At 44.8% G+C, this 18823-nt stretch overlaps 2 protein-coding genes and 1 non-coding gene across 7 annotated transcripts in view; 1 reads left to right on the top strand and 2 right to left on the bottom strand.

The window, feature by feature from the left end:
• The window catches only part of TEX14 (testis expressed 14, intercellular bridge forming factor), a 34045-nt gene extending 32299 nt beyond the window's left edge, over positions 1-1746 (bottom strand). Inside the window, exon 1 of the mRNA XM_085557058.1 lies at positions 1287-1746. Within this exon, the coding sequence (XP_085413184.1) occupies positions 1287-1464 (178 nt within the window). The 5' untranslated portion in view covers positions 1465-1746. The remainder of the gene's footprint in view (positions 1-1286) is intronic.
• Positions 315-528, bottom strand: LOC144247265 (small nucleolar RNA U3). Its single transcript, XR_013340995.2, has one exon. It is a non-coding gene; the product is annotated as a small nucleolar RNA U3 (small nucleolar RNA).
• A 177-nt stretch (positions 1747-1923) lies between the features above and the next one.
• On the top strand, positions 1924-18303 carry RAD51C (RAD51 paralog C). Of its 5 annotated transcripts, none has more exons than XM_021524896.4 (9): positions 1924-2156; positions 2817-3075; positions 3321-3487; positions 4485-4618; positions 6997-7128; positions 9235-9301; positions 11936-11996; positions 14447-14507; positions 17992-18303. In XM_021524896.4, the coding sequence occupies exons 1-9, from the start codon at positions 2039-2041 to the stop codon at positions 18097-18099; spliced, it is 1107 nt and encodes a 368-aa protein (XP_021380571.2). In that variant the 5' UTR covers positions 1924-2038; the 3' UTR covers positions 18100-18303. The 5 variants fall into 5 exon arrangements, with proteins under 5 accessions (XP_021380571.2, XP_085413199.1, XP_085413200.1 ...); XM_085557073.1 differs by having other exon boundaries at positions 1924-2243; XM_085557074.1 differs by having other exon boundaries at positions 1924-2268; positions 2817-3008.
• The last annotated feature ends 520 nt before the right edge of the window (positions 18304-18823 follow it).

The following is an 18823-nucleotide window of genomic DNA, read 5'->3' as shown; positions in this document are numbered from 1 at the left end:
CGGGCTTCCAAAAGTGAAGAAAGGTAAATTCGGAAGAGGTTCCCCTTAGTTCCGTGTCACTCAGAGGAAACACTTTTAAAAAACAAAGCCCCCTTGCCCTGCACTAAGGAATGGGTCGAGAATGCCGTTGTTCTGAATACCTCCATAAAGCCGAAATCCGTGTGGCTGCTGCGCTATTTCTGGGCATCACCCGCTGCGGGTCACCGCAGCGAGAGCCTGACTGCGAGCTGTGTAGGAGAGGAGGAAACGCTCCTGGGTGAGGATCATCCATCCCTCTTAGTCTTTCTTTAACCACAATAAAAAAAGGGCCACAAACCACTCAGCCCGTGCTCTCTCCCTCCCGAGCCCCGCCCCGGGGACCGGGAACGGTCATCGATGGCGGGCGGCCCCTGCGCAGGCAGCACCGCCCGCCCGCCTCGCGCTCAGGAGAGAACACCGCGCTCCTCCTCGTGGCTTGTGACGCCGATCAGGGAAGATCACTCTCCTCTAGTGACCAACTACAGAAATGATCCCTGAAAGTATAGTCTTAGCCCAACCCCGCCGCCCGCGCCCGGGCCCAGCGCCGCCGCCCGCGCCCAGCGCACGGCGAGCCCCGAGCCCGCGCCCGGGAGCGGCGGGCGCGGCCCCGCCGAGCCGCCGCGGCCGCGGGAGCGCGCTCCGGGCCCCGCGGGAGCGCGCGCGCCCCGCGGAACGGCCGCGCGTGGCGCGGGTCGCGACGAACCCAGCTCATCTGCATGTTCTGGCCTCGCTGGCCAATCAGAGCGGAGCGCCCAGCCCCGCCCGGCCTCGCCCTGGGGAGGTGCAGCTCTGGATGAGCGCAACCCACCGAGACCCGCAATCCTCAAACCGAAACTAAACCGCACCGAGTACTTGGTTCCTTGTACAAAATTCCCTGTTCCTATGCGGCTATATATCTGGTTGTCAAAATCCTTAACGTCTGAACATTTCTTAGCAATTCGCATTACGGACTAAAACCCCATTTAAAGAGAATATTCCTACAGCTGTCTTTCAGAACTTTAGTTTTACAATGCCTCAGTTATGTCCTCATGAGCCCTTTACTTATAAAAGATTAGTTTTCTTTTCAAATAACTTGTTTTAATACATTTTTTGACTCGAGAACTATTCCCACTTAATGGAAAAGGGCAGCTATAAATCATTTTGTTAATGTATTTCACTCAGAAAACTGGATTCTACAAGCAGTATGCTGACTATTTCTTACCTGAAATAAAAGAACAGAGGAAAAAGTAAATATCTTCTGCCAGTACTTGTCTAAACTTAGCTTTTACCTTTTTTCAGAAGCTTCTTCACTTTCACATAATTCCCTTCCCTGACATAGTCATGCAGTTCAGCTTCCGGGGAGTCTCCTTTTACACTTCCAAGCTTGACTGGGCATGGAAATGGAAGAGGGATGGGATGAGCCATCTTCTTTCCTGAACACAAGTGGGAAAAGGTAGGAAACACCATCAAGCTGCAAAGCACCTCAACGTTAATAACTTATTTCTGAACTTCAGAACCTGCTTAAAGTTACGTCTGCCTCCTGCAGAACTACCCAGAGCTGGAAGGGGAAATCGGCCTGCTACCCCTCCCTAACAGCACCCTCTCGAACCGGCCGCTGCGGGAGCACAGCGGGGACGGGAGAGGCGACAACCGGGAGTCCACGGAACCCGCCAGGAGCAGCGGTCTCCGCGGGGCACACAGGGGGACACAGCCAGCGGTGTTCCCGGGCGGGGCCTGCCCGCTCCAGCCCGTTCCCGGAGCCCGCGGCCCCTCGAGGCCACTCGAGGCCCCTCGAGGCCACTCGCGGCCCCTCGCGGCCCACGCGGCTCCGCTCACCCGAACGGCCCCGACACGCGGGAACGCCGGCGCGCATGCGCAGCGCCGCCGCCCGCCGGGTTCGCGCCAGGGTGGGGCGGGGGCGGGGCCGGGGGCGGGGCCGGCAGCGCCCGCCGCTCGCTGGGCGCGCCCGGAGCGCATCCGGAGCCATCCGGGGCCTCCGGTGCATCCCGGGACATCCCGGGACGTCCCGGGGCATCCCTCCATGCAGCGGGAGGTGGGCACGCTGCCGCTGGCCCCCGCCCTGCGCGCCCGCCTCGCCGCCGCCGGCTTCCAGACGGCGCAGGAGCTGCTGGACACCGGGCCCTGCGGCCTGAGCAAAGGTACCGGCGGCTTGCGGCCCCGCGGGGCCTCCCCGGCATCTTCCGGGCCCTTCCCGCCTTGTCCGTCCCGGGCCCTGGGGCGCCCCGGTGAGGCTTCCGGGAAATGGGCGCAGTGAGTAATAAAAGAAAATAGGCGAATGGTGACACTGATGGATGTCAATGGGATGCAGGAAAACGAAGGGATTCTGTCAGGCTCATCTCTCCTCTTTTTACTAGGCGATTGAGGCAAAATAAGCCTGTTTGAAGTTAAAAAATTGCCTTTTTCAAGGAATATATCTAGTGATTCCTTTCTGTGAGGGTGGTGAGGCCCTGGCACAGGGTGCCCAGAGAAGCTGTGAATACCCCTGGATGTATGGAAGTGTCCAAGGCCAGGCTGGATGAAGCTTTGAGCAGCCTGGGATAGTGGAATGTGTCCATGTGTCCATGGCAGGGGTGGAACTGGGTTGTCTTTACAGCCCTTTCAAACCCAACCAGTCTGGGATTTTGATTATCAATAGTTTTATTATCTATGACAGTAACAATTTGAAAATCACATCGTTAGTACCAGGGCTGTGTGCATGTTGTCCTGAGAGGGTGAATATGGATAATTTTGTGTCATGCTGCGGAATCAGTCACTGCTTATAAAATAAAGGTGGTGTTTTGTGCTTTTGGCTTCTCTAGAAATTGGGATCTCCAGGGAAGAGGCGCTGGAAGCGCTGCAGGTGGTGAGGCAGGAATGTCACGGGCACGCAGCAAGGACGGCTGGGGGATCAGGGAGCACCAGGAAGTGCACAGCCCTGGAGCTTCTGGAAGAAGAGCAAAGCCAGGGCTTCATCATCACCTTCTGTTCAGCACTGGACAACATCCTGGGAGGTGGAGTGCAGCTGACAAAAATCACTGAGATCTGCGGAGCACCCGGTGTTGGCAAAACACAGCTGTGGTATTTCAGTGTCCCGTGGCTTGTGTGCAACCAAGAATCACTTTTTGTTTAACTCAGCTATGAAATGAGTCCGTTTTCCTTCTTGTCGTGACTGCAATGTCTGATTCTTCTCCAGCATTATAGATACAATAATGGTTGTACTGCTCCCTGTCCTGTGCATTCCTCAGCAGGCATATCACTCCAGGAGTGAGCAGGGACAGCTCTGGGATGCAAATATTGATCTGTATTTCTGTTTCCCATGGCAGCATGCAGCTGGCAGTGGATGTCCAGATCCCGGAGTGCTTCGGGGGCGTTGCAGGAGAAGCTGTGTTCATTGACACCGAGGGAAGTTTTATGGTGGACAGAGTGGTGGACATTGCAGCTGCCTGTGTGCAGCACTGCCACCTTATTGCTGAGGCTCAGCAAGAAGAGGGTACGTTGCCAAGTCATTTTTTTCTGGAGGAGGCAAGGATGGGGTGAAACAAGTGTCTCGTAGGCTGCAGTGTTGCTTTTGGAGTGTTTGCTGACAGCTTTTTATTTCCACCTCTGTGTATCAAACTCTGAACTACATCTGTGTCTGGAGCAGACTGAGCTGGGCTACTTCAAAAATAATTATTTTTCTACATGGTGATTTTGTGAATGTTTTGATCTTGGGGGTTTTTGGTGGCATGTGGGATTTTGATGTCTGACCTTCCTCCTTTCCTCTTTTCCTTCCAATTTTTTTCAGCACCTTAATTATCATATTTGCAGCACCTTATTGATCATATTTACACCTGTTGAGCAAAACTGAGTGCTTTGTTTCAAAACACAGGAACAGTTAGGGAAAGAAAAGAGGAACAGCAGAATTTTATGAGGCAATGTTGCTACTGAAGGCCCATAGAGTAAAACTGTAGCTGGAATTCAGCTCCTCCATAAAGTCAGTATAGCCAGGCTGCTTTTAATAACAGTTTTATTCTCTAAGTCATCAGTCTCTTGGGGATAAGGACACAACTTTTGTGTTGCTTATGGAGAATTTATGCACCAAACTTCTGTTTGAACTGAGGTAAAACGACACTGTATTAAATGAGTTACTGCCTGTATATTAAACAAGGGATGATTAATAGTCCCTGATGTCCTCTGGTGGCGTTCTGGCTTGAAAATGATTTACTGGAGAAGTTCTTGCTTCAGAAATAAATTTTTCATTGTTGGAGGCCTCCCTTGGAGGCTCCAGTGTGTCTGTGTGCAAATGCTGGGATAGCATCTGCTCACCACCTTCCTGACTTTCAAGCCAGATGGAAAATATGTTTCCACGCTCCTTACCTTGCCCGTTCTGTTTCTGGGGGCTTTGCTGTTGCTATGTGTGGAGGGCAGGGTTTGGTGGGATGATGAAAGTAACAATATGCTCGTACAGACTTCTGACTCATTTACTCATCTGTTTGTTTTGTTCTCAGATCATCGGAAAGCTTTGGAGACTTTCTCCTTGGAAAATATCCTCTCTCACATCTATTACTTCCGTTGTCGTGACTACACAGAGCTGCTGGCCCAGGTCTACCTCCTGCCAGAATTCCTGTCAGAGCATTCCAAGGTAAGGCTCGTTGCAGGCTTGTCAGGAGATGTCACCCATCTTCACGCTGAAGAGTTTTTGTCTGCTGTAGTAACAGGAGTAAACACCTTGGTACCTCGTCAGCTTGGCAGTAAAATATTGGCTGATAGCAGAGTACAAATGTAAAGCCTTCTGCTTGTTTGCCTTTTCGTTCCCATCCCAATTACTCTCAAGAATAATTTGCTTTTGCCATCCTCCTGATTTCCACTCGGAGTTGAGGACACTGGGTCTGTGCTGCCACATGTTCCATTTCTGTGAGCACTGAGCTGTGAATCAGCACAGAACTGCTCCTCACAAGAGCCTCACAGCCAAGGGGTGTGTGGTGACCATGAGGGTGCCATCAGAAAGCCTTGGTGCCACTTTTTTTGCCCTAAAATAGCACTGAGGACCAGAAATATCCTGCACCATCCAAGTGACTCTCCTTCTTTTCAGTGCATCTTCTGTTGCTACAAGCAACCAGAGCCTGCAGCTTGACTCTTGGGTGGACTGCAGCCAGAAAGTTTCTTAGTGCCTAATGTCTTAGAGAAATGCTATTGTAAGGCAGATTTTCACCACCTCCCCTCCAGATTTCTGGGTTCTGCACTGCAGATCACTCCCTGTCAGGATCTGGGAAATATGACTGTGCCTTGTTCTAGCAGAGCAAAAATCAGTGTTGAATTAGAATGTCTTTTGCATATATTCCAAAATTTTTCATTTATGGGAGCTGTCATGTTCTGGAAAACACAGATGGGAGCCTCACTTGTGCTCAGTGTAGTCTGGTATTTCCCTTTCCCTGCCAGGTACTAACGGTGCCCTGTTGTGTTTGCTCTTCTGGAAAGTACATGGCTTCATTAGCACAGTTCCACTGGGCTGCAGCTCCCTGGAACCATCTGTGCTGATTATCTGGGCTTGGCCTGCAGCCTGAAGTGCTGAAGGTTGCAGGAGAACCACAAGACCTTCTGCTGATTCCTTGGACAGGCTAGAAGTGACTTGACAGATTGCTCATTGCAGTCCAGCTCTCATTTAAATTAGTCTGATCCCTCTGGAGCCCTGTCTGGGACCACAGGAAGCCTCCAGATTTCAGGGATTTTAGGAGAGAGGAAAAGTTGTAGAAGTTTAGAGATAAGAAAGATGTAGAGTTAGAGGTCCAAATGTGCCATTTAGAAATACGAATTCATTTGAGATCTTGTTAATAAAATGAGAAAGACTGTTAGAAAATGTTCTTGTGGTAAAAAACCTAATTTTTTAAGGTCTACGAGAGCCAAGCTGGCATGGACAAGGCAGGTGTTACCAAGCTCTCTTTACACTTTAAATACTTTAAGTTTTCCTGTCTGCTCTCTGGGAGAAATTTAACTAAATTGCATCCTGCCTGGACATACTTGTGATAGCCAAGTTATATAACTATGTATATATTCCTGTCTAGCATGAGTCATGTTTATGCTGTTAAACTCATTGTTCTTAAAGAAATGATACGTGAGGAAAATGTAGATTCATGGAAAATAATTTGTAGGAAGGAGGGAAAATGAGAGTATGATTAATGTCTTCTTTTAATCCCAACTATTTAATCTTCTTTTGCAAATTAAGGGTTTTTTTTCAGTTGGAGGCCCAGGACCATTTCACAGTGATGTCTGTGCAGGCCTGTATATTCCAGTTGTAAAGAGGCTTCCCAGTAATGAATTAAATCAGTAATGCAGAAAATCAGGATTTTTGTGTTGTTTCCACTTGGTTATTTTGTGCAGGAACTTATAGACACCAGGGATTTGAGTGGCATCTGAATATGCAGGCACTGTTAGACCATCCATCTCCCTCCTGTATTTCAGACTTGGGTCATCAAAACAGCCACAACAAATGAAGTTAGAATAAATCAAAATCCCAGACTAATGTTTATACAGTGTCTTGAGGGTGATGAGCCAGCAGCTGCAGCGTGCTCTGACTTCAGCTAATGATTGCTACAAAAGAAATAATTCAGCAAAGCAAACATCTTGAGGCAAGATAGATCCTCAGCTCCAGTGCAGTGTGCCTGGAATGCCTTCAGGCATATGCTAAACTCTGTGTTTCCAAGACAGATCACTGATAACAGCTGAGTTATCTCAGCAGTGACTCTAGGGAGCCTGAATTCTGATTCCGATTGGGATTTAATTTCTGAGGGAGAAGGTGTATTAATTGTTGTTTCTGGAGAGTTGACTGAAGTACAGTTCTGTTATTTAATGATTATTTTCTCCAGCTTCTCTTCTGCAAGGCTTTAAGTCCAGCTTTGCCAGTCGTGTTCACCTAAGTATGAAATAAAACATTCCAGTGCACTTAAAAACAGGTCTTTCTGCTTTTTGTCATTTTTTAATAGGATAGTAATGGCAGTTTTTTATCTTTTCTCCTGCCTTTAGGTCCGGCTGGTGGTGATTGATGGAATTGCCTTTCCCTTCCGCCACGACTTCGAGGACCTGTCCCTGCGCACGAGGCTGCTGAACGGGCTGGCACAGCAGCTCATCATCATAGCCAACGACCACAGATCAGCTGTAAGTCCAGGGCAGGCTTCCATCCCAAAAGATGCTACTTTTTTTTTACAAAGAATTAAGGAAATGTGTCTCTAAACAGCAAAATAAAGCTGCAGTAATACTCTCTGCATTCACTCTTGCTAGTTTAGTTGGTGAATATAGAGGGATCACAAAGGCAAAACACCTAAAAGGTGGGGTAATCCTAGACTTGAAAAAATAAGTAAAATTTGCATCAACAGTCTCCTGTGGATCTTAAGTGGTAGCATTGCATTTCTAATGCTCTTTGCCATCATCTCCAATGATTTGCTTGGACAATGAATGCTCCTCTGCTGACTTTACCTACAAAAACACCTGGGAGCATTCAGCAGTTCCAACACAACTTTCCACTCACTGTTTAAAAATAAATATTAGCATTCCTAGGGAGGAAAACCACTATCTACTGGATTGGCCTTCTCTTCTGGCATCCATGGAAACCCAGAGCCTCCTTCCTGGGCATTGTTTCTACGTCACTGACTGGAGCAGCAGACCCGCAGCCAGCAGATGGCACTGGGAAGCTGCAGCTGTTCCAGAAGTTGTTTTTGAAAGTCTCTGACAGCTCAGAGAAGCTTTGTTCAAGAATTGGATCTTCCCCAGCCCTCAAAATGGTGCTCGTGTCTCTAACAGTGTCCAGGTGACTTGTGACCTTGTCACCCACAGCTCTCTGGCGCAGTTGGCTTTTGTTCTGAGCTGCTAAAAATAAAACTCTTCTTGTGCTTCCTCTGGCAGCTGTGGGAAGGGAAGAGCCCAGCATTCCCAAAGTGTCCTGACTTGAGCTGTGGAGCTCCTTCCTGCTGCTCTGGGCACCAGGGAGATGATGTTCCAAGATCTGCACAGCCTCAGGTTTCATGAGTGCTTTCCCCCACAGTTTGGTACCTGGTGACCTTGAACAGCAGCTGCTGTCATTGTACAATGTTTTCCTTTGGTCAAGGATAAAATATAGAAATAATTTCTTCTGAACCAGGCAGCAGTTTAGAACAAAGTTGCTAAATGAACTCTTGCTAAAGGAATCAGAGCTTCAGGAATGGTTTTTCTTGGATTGGCCCTCTTGTTAGTGGTGTCTGAGTTAGTTCCATGAGCTGTGAGTAGGCTAAATCCAGCCTGCATGCCAGGGATTGCTGGTCAGGCAGCTCTGGATGCTCTAATATGGTAGGAAGTCAGATCCTAAAGCTGGACTCAGAGTGAGGATGCCCAGCCCTTCTCCAGCAGGGAGATGAGGAGCCTATTTGGGGCTGTTACCATGCACTTGTGATGAGTTACTTCTCTAAAATGTGCAATATCTATGCCGGGCTCTCAGCTGTGTGATTGTTTTAGGGTGTGCTCAGTGGAACTCTTTGCTCTCACATACTTTTCTGAAGTACTCCAACAAGAATCCTCTGAGCATGTCAAACAATGGAACTCTCTAGGGTCTTAGATGGGGACAATTTTTCATTTTTAATGAACTTTGTCATTAATATTCCTGGCTCTTTTCTGTCTCACCCACCCCCACTTCTGCCAGGGATCTAACCTAGACTGTCTGTGAGCCTCCCACAAGTGACTGGGGCTGCGAAAACACTCCCCCTCTCTGTCTGTTCACTTCCATTCTGCTTTGTGTTGTACCCACATGTGCATTTTTAGACTACAAGGCACAGAAATTCAGTTAATCACCAGGCTAATGCACATTGTGAGCAGCACCACCAAGTTCATTTACCCCAGGGACTGAGAGCTGGCTCCTCATGGAGAGCCAGTGCAAGTCAGCTGCAGCTAAACATAGATCCAGACAACATTTAGGACAAATGTTGTGGGATAAATAAGTTGTGTGGAGCTTGTCTCCCTTGGGGAGGGAGAAATTGAGAGTTCTTTAAAGTCTTGAATGAAAGAAATCTCCCATTCAAACCAAAAATACATTTTGCAGGGTAGTCTTAATTTGTTTTGAAAAGATGAGGCACGCTTACCTTAATGAAGTTTCTCTTCATTACTGTTGCCAGGAGTTTTGCCTGAGTAACTGCTTCACCAGTAAAAGCTTTTTTGAAAATTCCCTCTCTTCCCTCCCACCAGTAAGCTGATTTCCAAGAGATTTTCTTATTTTTTTGCTTCTGTTTCCTCTTTCAGGTAGTTCTGACAAACCAAATGACAACAAGGATTGGACAAAGCCAGTCCACATTGGTACCTGCTTTAGGTAAGTGTTGAGCTTTGAGTTGAAAATTGGTATATTAATTCCTTTCCTTCGGCTGTATGTACAAAGATAGATAATCCAAAAATGTGCCTGGGAGCTGTAAACCTCTGGCAGGGATGTGGTGAGGAGAAGGTTAAATCACTCAAAAAAGAACCTAGCTTAATGGTTGCATACCCCAAACTAAGCTGCAATTTCCTAAATTCCCTGAGAACCATCTACTGCCTCTCCCAAACAGTTTAAATTGTTTATTTTCCCATTACCCTTGAACATGTCCCGTTAATTATTTGCAAAGGCATTTCATAATTGCTGTATCACTGGAATTCTTTGCAGTTATGATGTAGAGGAAAGTTCTGTGGGGGATCCTCAGGCACAGCCTGCCCTGAGCCAGGTTAAAGATTTTTTTTTGCAGGCTGCTCCATTTTGCCCTGTAATGAGCAGATACCTCATCCATGCCTTTCTGCTGCAGTCACAGGGGAAAATAAAACAGTTCTGAAGTGGAGATTTCTACAAATTAAGGAAAAGTTCAACATTTAAATCTTATTTCAGGCTGTAGCATTGCATTATTTTATGATTCACTTAAAGGGCACAAATTCTTCAGTTTCTCTGAGCGAGTAATGATTCTTTTGCTCTGAAGAGGAGAGAGAAGGGGACAGTACAAAGGCAAAGATGTTCCCAGAGTCTGTACAAGCACCAAACCATTTGGCAGAGCTAGAGGGTAAAATGAACAAACACAGCCCACCTCCTGCAGGAATGGGGAGAACATGGAATTCAGAGCTGTGCAGGCAGACCCAGCTCCCAGGATCTGACCCTTTTTGTCAGTTTTGCCTCTTGCTCTCTGATGGATTATTTTTGGCAGCCTTTCTGGCTACAAACTCAATTAAAGCTAATAGAGCCTGTCTTTTTTCACTGGCCAGCATTGTTTGGGAGCTCTTGTGTTTATTGAGTCATGGGGACAGTAAAGAATGTGAAGACATTCAGGGAAGTTTATAAGTCCCAGATACCCTGCCTTGCCTTGTGCATATTTTCTTTCACAAACAATTAATTTGACATGACCTCCTGTGGAGCTGACTGTGACTCTCTCCAGCATGTGTGACCACAGTATTGTTAAACTGAGCAGTGTGAACTCTTCCAAAAATGCAACTTGGTACCAGTTGGGAAAATATTTAACCAAGTGGTTTTGATGCCCTGCTCTGAAGAGATGGTGTTTCAAAAGCCTCATCATAAAGGCTAAAAAACCTCCCATTGCTCCATGGTTTGGTGTAGCCAAAGGAACTGTTGAGGGAGGAGTCAGCAGCAAACCCCCAAGTAAAATCACTAAATTGGGTTTTTCCCCCCATTGATTGGTAAGCATGAGAAACAGCTTTTTCATGAAAGCATTAATCTCTAAACTCTTATTCAGCTCCTGAGCAGAAGGGAAGATCTTAATTATGAGAAAAAAAAAAAAAAAGAAAAAAAGCACAGATGCTGCAAGGTATTAAGTCAGGAGCTTTATGAAGGGGACAGTTTTCTTTCCCACTAGTGATGGCTAAGCTGGGTGTTCCTAGACATTTCTACTAAATATATTTAGAAAGGAGGTCAAATATTAATCTACAGGCAGTTCAACTCAGAAATATCTCATTTTACAGTAGCATTTTTCACTCATATTCAATGCAGTTGGAAATCTGCTGGTGTGGAATTTGTAGCCACTGTAAAATGTGTTTTGATCTCTTCCTCAGAGCTGTTTCTGAGAGCCAAAATCTTTAATCTCAACTGAGATGTAGTGGAGCAAGATCTGGCGAGATGCCTAAAGGGTCTAGGTCTTCATTACAGCAGGATCATTTTTTTTCCTTCTCTGTGCTCTAATAAATATCAGAGCACAGGGGGCATGAGGGTCTGGGGATGTGAGGGAGGCCAGGGAGGAGTGGGCAGCAAAGAGCAGGTGCACAGGGAAGACTTGACTGGTTTAAACTGCAGTCCATCTTTGGAGTGCTGACAGGGATAACCAGAGGAAAAAGCACCCAATAAAGATGTCTGTACATTGACTTGTGGTCAGGTGCAAGCTGAAACATTGGGATTGAGCCCCTGGAGTAAGATAGAAATCTAAACTTCCTTCTTTCTTTCCACCACACCTTCCTGCTTCTTGCAGGTTGTGTTATTTTGCATTTTGCTGTCAGAAGCAGAAGATTGCTTCAGGGGTCCTTAATGCTTTAATAATGGTTGACTTTCTCCAAAGCTGGCGTCCCAAAGGGACTGATGTTTGTTCATAATTATGCCTGAGAGACAGAATATCTCAGTTCTGAAGTAGGATTTAGATCTCCTCACCAGACTTCTTCAGTAGTAATTAGACAAATCTCTTCTTCAAGCTGCCTCTGTTTTCAAGACCTTTCTAGTACCTGTGCTTTGTTAGGCATCCAGGAAATTTTTTTACAAATATGGAAGTATTGCATCAAGATTTCTGTAAAACACAGACTAGAGAGGTTATTCCTTTTTAGGTCTATTTGTTGTGAAATCCTTGCAAGTATGAAAAAGATGTGATGCATCACTGCAAGAAAGACATATTTTGTTTTAATCACAGGGGGTTTTTGAAGATTAATTTCATTTCAGCTTGCTGATGCTGGTAGTGTAAGAGATAATGATCTGTCATTTTGTGTTCCTCAGGAGAAAGCTGGGGACACGCTGCCACCGTCCGTTTAATCTTCCATTGGGACAACAGTCAGAGGTGAGGGAAAATGTGAGGAAAATCCACAAAAATACAAATATGGCACTGGAGAATCTTTCAAATGGGCCATGGGGGCCAAGCAGGGGTTTGAATTTGGCTCCTGGCCTTGCTGTGCCACATCCCAGGCTCCCAAGGCTCGGGAATTTTCTCATTTAGGCTGGGACAATGTGGGCTGAACTGTCGGGCTCCTCCCCACCGTGGTGCATTCTTCCTGACAAGCTGTCATGGTTTATAGAAGTGTAACATCCTCGTGGCAGTTGTTGAGACACAAGGATTTAGGATCTGGTGGCTGAGCAGAAAATTTATTTTGCTATCTGCATTTTACAAGATAGGGTTGGGTTGTTTATTTTTAAATAAAACTCTTGTCATTTTAATGTGAATTTTTGCCATAGTGCAAGTATTAAGCTGGGGGGTTACAAGGTGATTTTTATGCCTCTCTCTGAAGAGGTGTAATTTCAACAGTATCATTATAAAGAACCTCCCACTCCTCCCTGGTTGGCTGTAGCCACTATAATTTCTTTGAGAAGAGTTTTTTTTTACTTCAGTGTTTCCAGAGATAACAAAGAAGGCTTTAAAGACACCTAGCCTGTAACCTTCAGGACAGGCTGCTGACCCTGAGCTTCAGGGGTTGAATCTTCCAAAAAACATGTGAAATTCTGTTTGTTGCAGTGAGACCTCCTCTGTTGCCTGGTTCTTTGTTTCCCCTCTTTATATTGCAAGGTCATTTCTCTTTCCTGGTTAGTTAAATTTGTCCTAATTGTAATATCACCATACAGCAGCTTGAGATTAAGGAGCTGTGCTGCAATTCCCTAATCTTGTGGAAACTAAGCAAAAATGGTGCTAGAATGTTGTTTTGCAGTGTTTTGCTTGTTGAATTTGAAAGAAAAATGCAGTGACACTTTCTTGGGGAGTTTTGTTTTTAAATTCTAAGTTTGAAGGCAATGCAGGATGATTACAGCAGGCTGTTTAATTTGGAATTAAATTAACATCACTGATTAGTTAACAGTCTTTTTAGGACAAGTTGCATCAACATAATGATTACAGAGTGAACAAAAGTTAATTTTATATATGAAAAGAACTTTCTTCTTCTGCAACAGAGCTAGGAAGACTGCAGATAGAAGTCCCAGAACAGAAGCCAAGGAGAGACAAACCTGGCTTATTTACTGATGTGAATCTGCAGCTAACATGGAGTGGGGCTGCAGAAACAGCAATTCTGGATACAACTGTAAAAGCAGAACTAGCTCAATGCTGCCTAATTTTTGCACAGGCTACTTACAGCTGATCCATTATGGATTTTATTGTTTTTATATCAGGGTGTTAAGGCACAAAGATCGTTTGAGGATCCATTTGCCTTTTAAAAAATATTTTTTGAATGTGCTTTGGCCAAGTTTTATACCTGTTTCCTTTCTCTCCACTCCTGAAAATGTCAGAGCTTAATTCTAAGGGTTCTCTTTGCTGGGAGAAAAGATCCTGTTGAGTCAGAGGCTCCAGCTGAGCTCTTGTGAAATCCTGGCTTCTGCAGCTCCAGATTTGGGCAATTTTGTCAAGTATAACCCAGCATTTGAGTGTTCTGAGGAATTCCCTGTGTAGCTAACATGAAGTGGCAGCGTTCCTCAGGCTGTAATTACGTGCTCTCTAATAGAATGGCACCTCAGGGAGGAAAAAACCCCCCAAAAATAATTAACAGGATTTTTGGCAGGGTGTCTTGCTACAGAGAGCAGAACACTTTCTAGATTGGCTTATGTAAGTGTGAGTTTTGGGGAGGTGGGCATGGTGCAGCCCTGACAAGAGTTGAAAACCCCTTTCCTTTTGAGCTGCTGTGCAATTTTCTCTCTATATTAAGCAAGCATTTACTGTAGAACACAAATCAAGGTGTGTTGCTTAGAGTCTAAATGCAGCAAAGCAGGGAAGTGTCAGAGGAGAAATAAAAGGGAAACTATTTTCTCAAGGTTGTGCTGTGTGTCAGTGGCAAGGGCAGGCTTAGAAATAGAACATCTCCAGCCTCTGGGTTATATTGACAGGCTTGGGAAATCTCTGGAAAAAGCCTCCATAGAAGTACTGGAATTCTTGAAGGTCTCTCACATCCTTGAGAGGTCAAAGAACAAGTGATTAATGGAGTAGAGAAGAGGTGTGCTCAAAACCATTTTTGTTTGCATTTTAAGAAAGTGACATTTGGAATTAATTCATGATGAATATTGTTCCAAAAATGTCATCAAATACTGTGATGAAACAAGGCTAATTAATCATTCACTCTTTTTAGTAGGTCTAGATTGTGTTTGAGCTGACAGGTCATGTAAGGATGGGAATCCACAGTTTGAATGACCTATATGAAAATACATCCCTTAGAATTCCACTGGTACTGTAGGAAAACTTGGTTCTGGTCACTGGGCTATTTGGAATTTTTATTACTGTATTAATTCATCATAATTCCCTGGGGTTTGTTTTACCAGGTTGGCCACGTTGTACAAATCACCAAGTCAGAAGGAGTGCACCATAGCCTATCTCATCACAGTGAGTGTTCCTGTGGGCATGGACGTTCCCAGGGGGGAGCACGCTGTCAGCTGGAAAGGAATTTCAGACAAATCTCAGAATGGTCTGATTTCTTAGTGTTGCTTTTCAGCTGCCTTCTGAAGGGAGGCAGTAATACTGGGATAACTCCAGATTTAGGGGTAATTTGCTCTTTTTCTCTTCAGAAAAGTGACCTAGCATTTTGTCTACTCAAAGTTAAGATACTTTTGATTTCCAGATCAAACTTTTCAGGCAGCCTGTCCCCATCTGTTCTGCTGCTGGTGCTGCTTATTTTATCTGCCCCTGAAGTTAACTTTTGCCCTAAGTGCAGTAACCAAGGACAATCTGAGCTGTATTTTGGAAACTTGAACCATTGTCTCCCTGGTCAGGTAGGGTGTGGTTTCTCAGGTGGCTTTTTACATTTGTTCCAGCTGAATTCCTCTTTTTAGGATGAGGATGACCAGAATTAAACCTGATATTCCAGAGGCCTCTGCAGAGTTTTGTTCCATAGGTATTTCCCCATCTCTGCTTTATGTGTGGTATAACCCAGGCTGTGTTTATCCTACACTGACCCTACAGCCAATATACACAGATTTTTCTCTTCTGTCCCTATCATAGAAGGAGCTTCCAGCTTATGGCTGGAGTCCTTATTCATTCCTAGTTAAATCCTGTGATTATTTCCTATTGTGGAGTGCTTAGATACATATTAATGAGAAGAGATGCTGTCTAAGCTGTATTTAGGTTTAAAAAGACAGTACCACTCAATTCTTACATCCTCAAATGTCACATCCATAGGTACAATTCCATAACTATTTGCTACGTGTCCTCATGGAAACACGTTGCCATAGCATTTTCTGCAGGTTTTAATGCTGCCATCAAATGAGATTCTCAAACTTTCAAACAGAAATCAGGTTTTTTCCCCGCTACTCTTGAATGTATTCACCTGGACAGAAGAAATACTGCAAATATATACTTTTATAAAGACTGAAAGGGGAAGTGGGACTACATCCCAAGGTTGTTGGGATCATGTGATGTGAGTCCTTTTTTCTGCAGCTGACAAACAGATGGATTTTATCTCAGACAGTTTAATTGCCTTTTTCTTTCAGTTTTATAAGCATCATGAAACAGCTATGCTCTCTTTTGTATGAATGTACACTATCTTGAAATAGAGTTAAGAGTGAATTCTAATCAAAGATTAGTTAAAATTTAAGATTATCGCTGTGGTTTTTTTCCCTTAATCCTGATTAATTGCTTCAGCAGATGATTTCTTTTAGTAAGAAATTGTATTATATCAATTTATTTCATGAAATTCAGTTCTGATAACAATATGTTGTTATCATTTCTCATTCAATAGTTAAACTGAAAGATGTTAACACATGTCCAGTGTTTCCAAGTCAGATTTGTGTATAACCAGCAAACAACAATTAAAAAAAAAGATATTTTAGAAAGTAATTATTCCTTAGGAGTCAGAAATGGGCAAATGAGGTGCATTGGTACCACTGGCAAAGTGGCTGCTCAGTACCCATGAGCTGATGAAATGTGTAAATTCATGAGTGAGCTCTGGGCTTTTTTTATCCCTGTCCTTTCCAGCACACTGGAGTCAGTCACCACTCTGAGGGGGCTGTGGAACTCCTCTCCCATGAAATCCGTTCTTCCACAGGCTGATAAGGATTCATTCTTAAATGCAGAGTATAGAAATGGCAATTGATTTATGCACAAGGGAGTAAGTAGCTCAGCTGATTCACCTGAATTTCCCAGGAATGTGACCTGATTATTTCATAGTGAAAGACAGGAGACGCAGGATCTAAATTCCGGGTAGGAATTGTGTTTGCCTGATCTGTGGAGGGTCTGCCAGGCCAGCAGTGGGAGCACTGCTCAGGTAATAAACACATCTACCCCTGCCAGTCTTGCTGCAGAGGGTGTGAAATCCAGAGGACATTAAGGAACAATTCAAAATGAAAGACTGAGCTTTGTCCTTGGTTCCAGCAGCCACCTCCTTACCATGTGAAAGCCACTACCAAACCTCACAAATATACACAAAATCCTTGTATTTTCAAGGTGCCTGCTTGTAGCCAAGTGCAAAACATCCATCCTGGGCAGCCTGCTTTATGTTCTGGCCCTTCTAACCCTTGGAATGCTTTCACTGGGAGTCAGCATTCTGGATTAAGTGGATACTTGGCTACAGATCCACCTTTGTGCCTCAGGGAAATGGCAGAGATTAGATGTAGTGAAACATTAAACTTGAAGATTCCCCATTATGCTCCTTAGAATAACACTTGAGTTGCTTATAAATAGCAGAGGGGCTGCACAGATCCTGCCCTTGTAGCAGCTCTTGCTGTTTGTTCCTTTAAAGAGCCCAGGCTGGGTGAGGTGAGGCATTCAGAAATAGAAATACAGGAATGGGAGACTTAAACAAGACATTTTGCTGGGATTTGGGATTGATCTCGGTGTGGGACACACTGGCATTTGGGAAGAGTCACCTCTGATGGTAATTCTGCCTGCTTTCCTCACACTGCACCATCCCAAAATGTCAGCGTTCCTGAAATGCTCTCGTCCCCACATTGACTCTCCCTGAGCATTTTGGATCAGCAGAGCAATTCTGTGTTCTGATTAATGCCTTTTCCTTGCTAAGTCTGCACCGAGAGTGTTCACTGAGCTGTCAGCAATGCTCTCTGCACAGCATTTGGCTGGAGATGGGAATTCAGAGAGTTGCAGGCTTCACACAACATCTCATCATCTCCATCTGCATCCATAATATGTTTAGCTAACTGACTTTGAGATCTTTCATATTTTAAAACGGTTAAAAATTAAATTGTGAGCTACAGTCACAGAAAATATGAGTGGTACTAGGCCAGATAGATCACTTCAAGCACTCTCCTGAGTAGCAGCATGTAGTTTTCACTTCTCCATTTAGTTTTTGGCAGTCAAAGGTTTTCATCCCATTGTGTCCCATAAATTACTATGCTGGAACAGTCTTTGCAGTCTAGAGACAGATTCAGCTCTGCTGTTCCCTTACAATGTCTCATTGATGTTTTCAGTTCATTAAGTAGGTACATGGAACAAAAATATCCTAGGTTGTAGAAATTCACAGTTTTGTTTCTGAAAATGACTGAGGCAATTAATCCAGTCATCTCCTTGCTTCTGTGGGAGCTGATGGATTTGTCTTTTGATTTATTTAAATAGGCAACATAAGTTAATTTACAGAGAAGCAGTTTTTCATAGCCATAGGGGTGATAAACAGTAAAATGAAAGTGATAGCCTGGTTGGTGAAAATAAAATATCTTTAAAAAACAAAATGAGCAGACATGAGTTGGCACATGTGTTGTAAAGTTTGCAGTGCTGAGCTTAACCTGGTCTATAAACATTTTGTGGCTGCTCATCCCGAATGAATGGCAGCATGATCCTTCATTCTGATCTTCTGGGAACTGGTTACTCATGCTTTCTATCCCTACAAGCCTTAGCACATGATTTTCCTTTCATCTTCCAGTCCCATGGCTTCCGAGATGTGCAGCCTCCAGCTGTCACTCCCAGCACAGGAGGGACTGAGCTGAACCCTCGGAAAAGGCCACGGACAGAGGAGGAGAAGTTACAGTGATTCCAAAGTGGGATGTTAAAAACCTGCAGGAGAGCAGTGGCAGAGTGAACGTGCAGCCAAAGGCAGTCTGAGAGACTCAACTTCAGTTCCTGCTCTGGACTTTATTTTAGCATTAAGACTGCAGCGTGCAAATTTCTGTGGTGTAAAAATCCTTTGTATATGGCATAATTGTACTTTTATAATAAAAATCTGTGTTTTCTATAAGAGGCAGCTTCAGCTTTGGGGTTGGGGCTTTTTTGTTTGGGTTTATTTTTAAAGGGGGGGTGGATGTGGGGGCTACAACTCCATCTTTTCACACTGGGTAAAAAGACAATGAAATGAGAGCCTCTAGCACGGCACATTTAATGACAGGCATGTGGATCAGTCATCTGGCTTTGTGTGTACTTGAATTTTAAGGAGGTTGGATGCAGCACTGTGCTCACCACAGGCTCAGAGCAGGACACAGGCAGTGAAATGCAGCTTTCAGTGCTACACCAGAGTGGGGCTTTAGCCCTCACCTGCTGCAAAGTCCTTGGTCAAGGACAATCAAAGCTCTGCTTTGAACTTCTCCTTTGTCCTGTAGTGGCAACAAGAGAGATGAAAGGCTGGATCTGAAGGACAAAGGATTTAATCCAGCACGATAATTTTATGTTCCTGTCTCAGTAAGTGGGAATATTTTACCGTGGCTCAGGCTTGAACCAAACTGCTGCACAGCCATGACTTCCACATTCTTCATTTCATTTCT

The sequence above is a fragment of the Lonchura striata genome, chromosome 19 (assembly GCF_050655825.1).
Source record: "Lonchura striata isolate lonStrDom1 chromosome 19, ASM5065582v1, whole genome shotgun sequence".
Taxonomy (NCBI): Eukaryota; Metazoa; Chordata; class Aves; order Passeriformes; family Estrildidae; genus Lonchura; species Lonchura striata.
The sequence above is the reverse complement of the archived record's forward strand: the minus strand, read 5'-3'. Positions and strand labels throughout refer to the sequence as shown.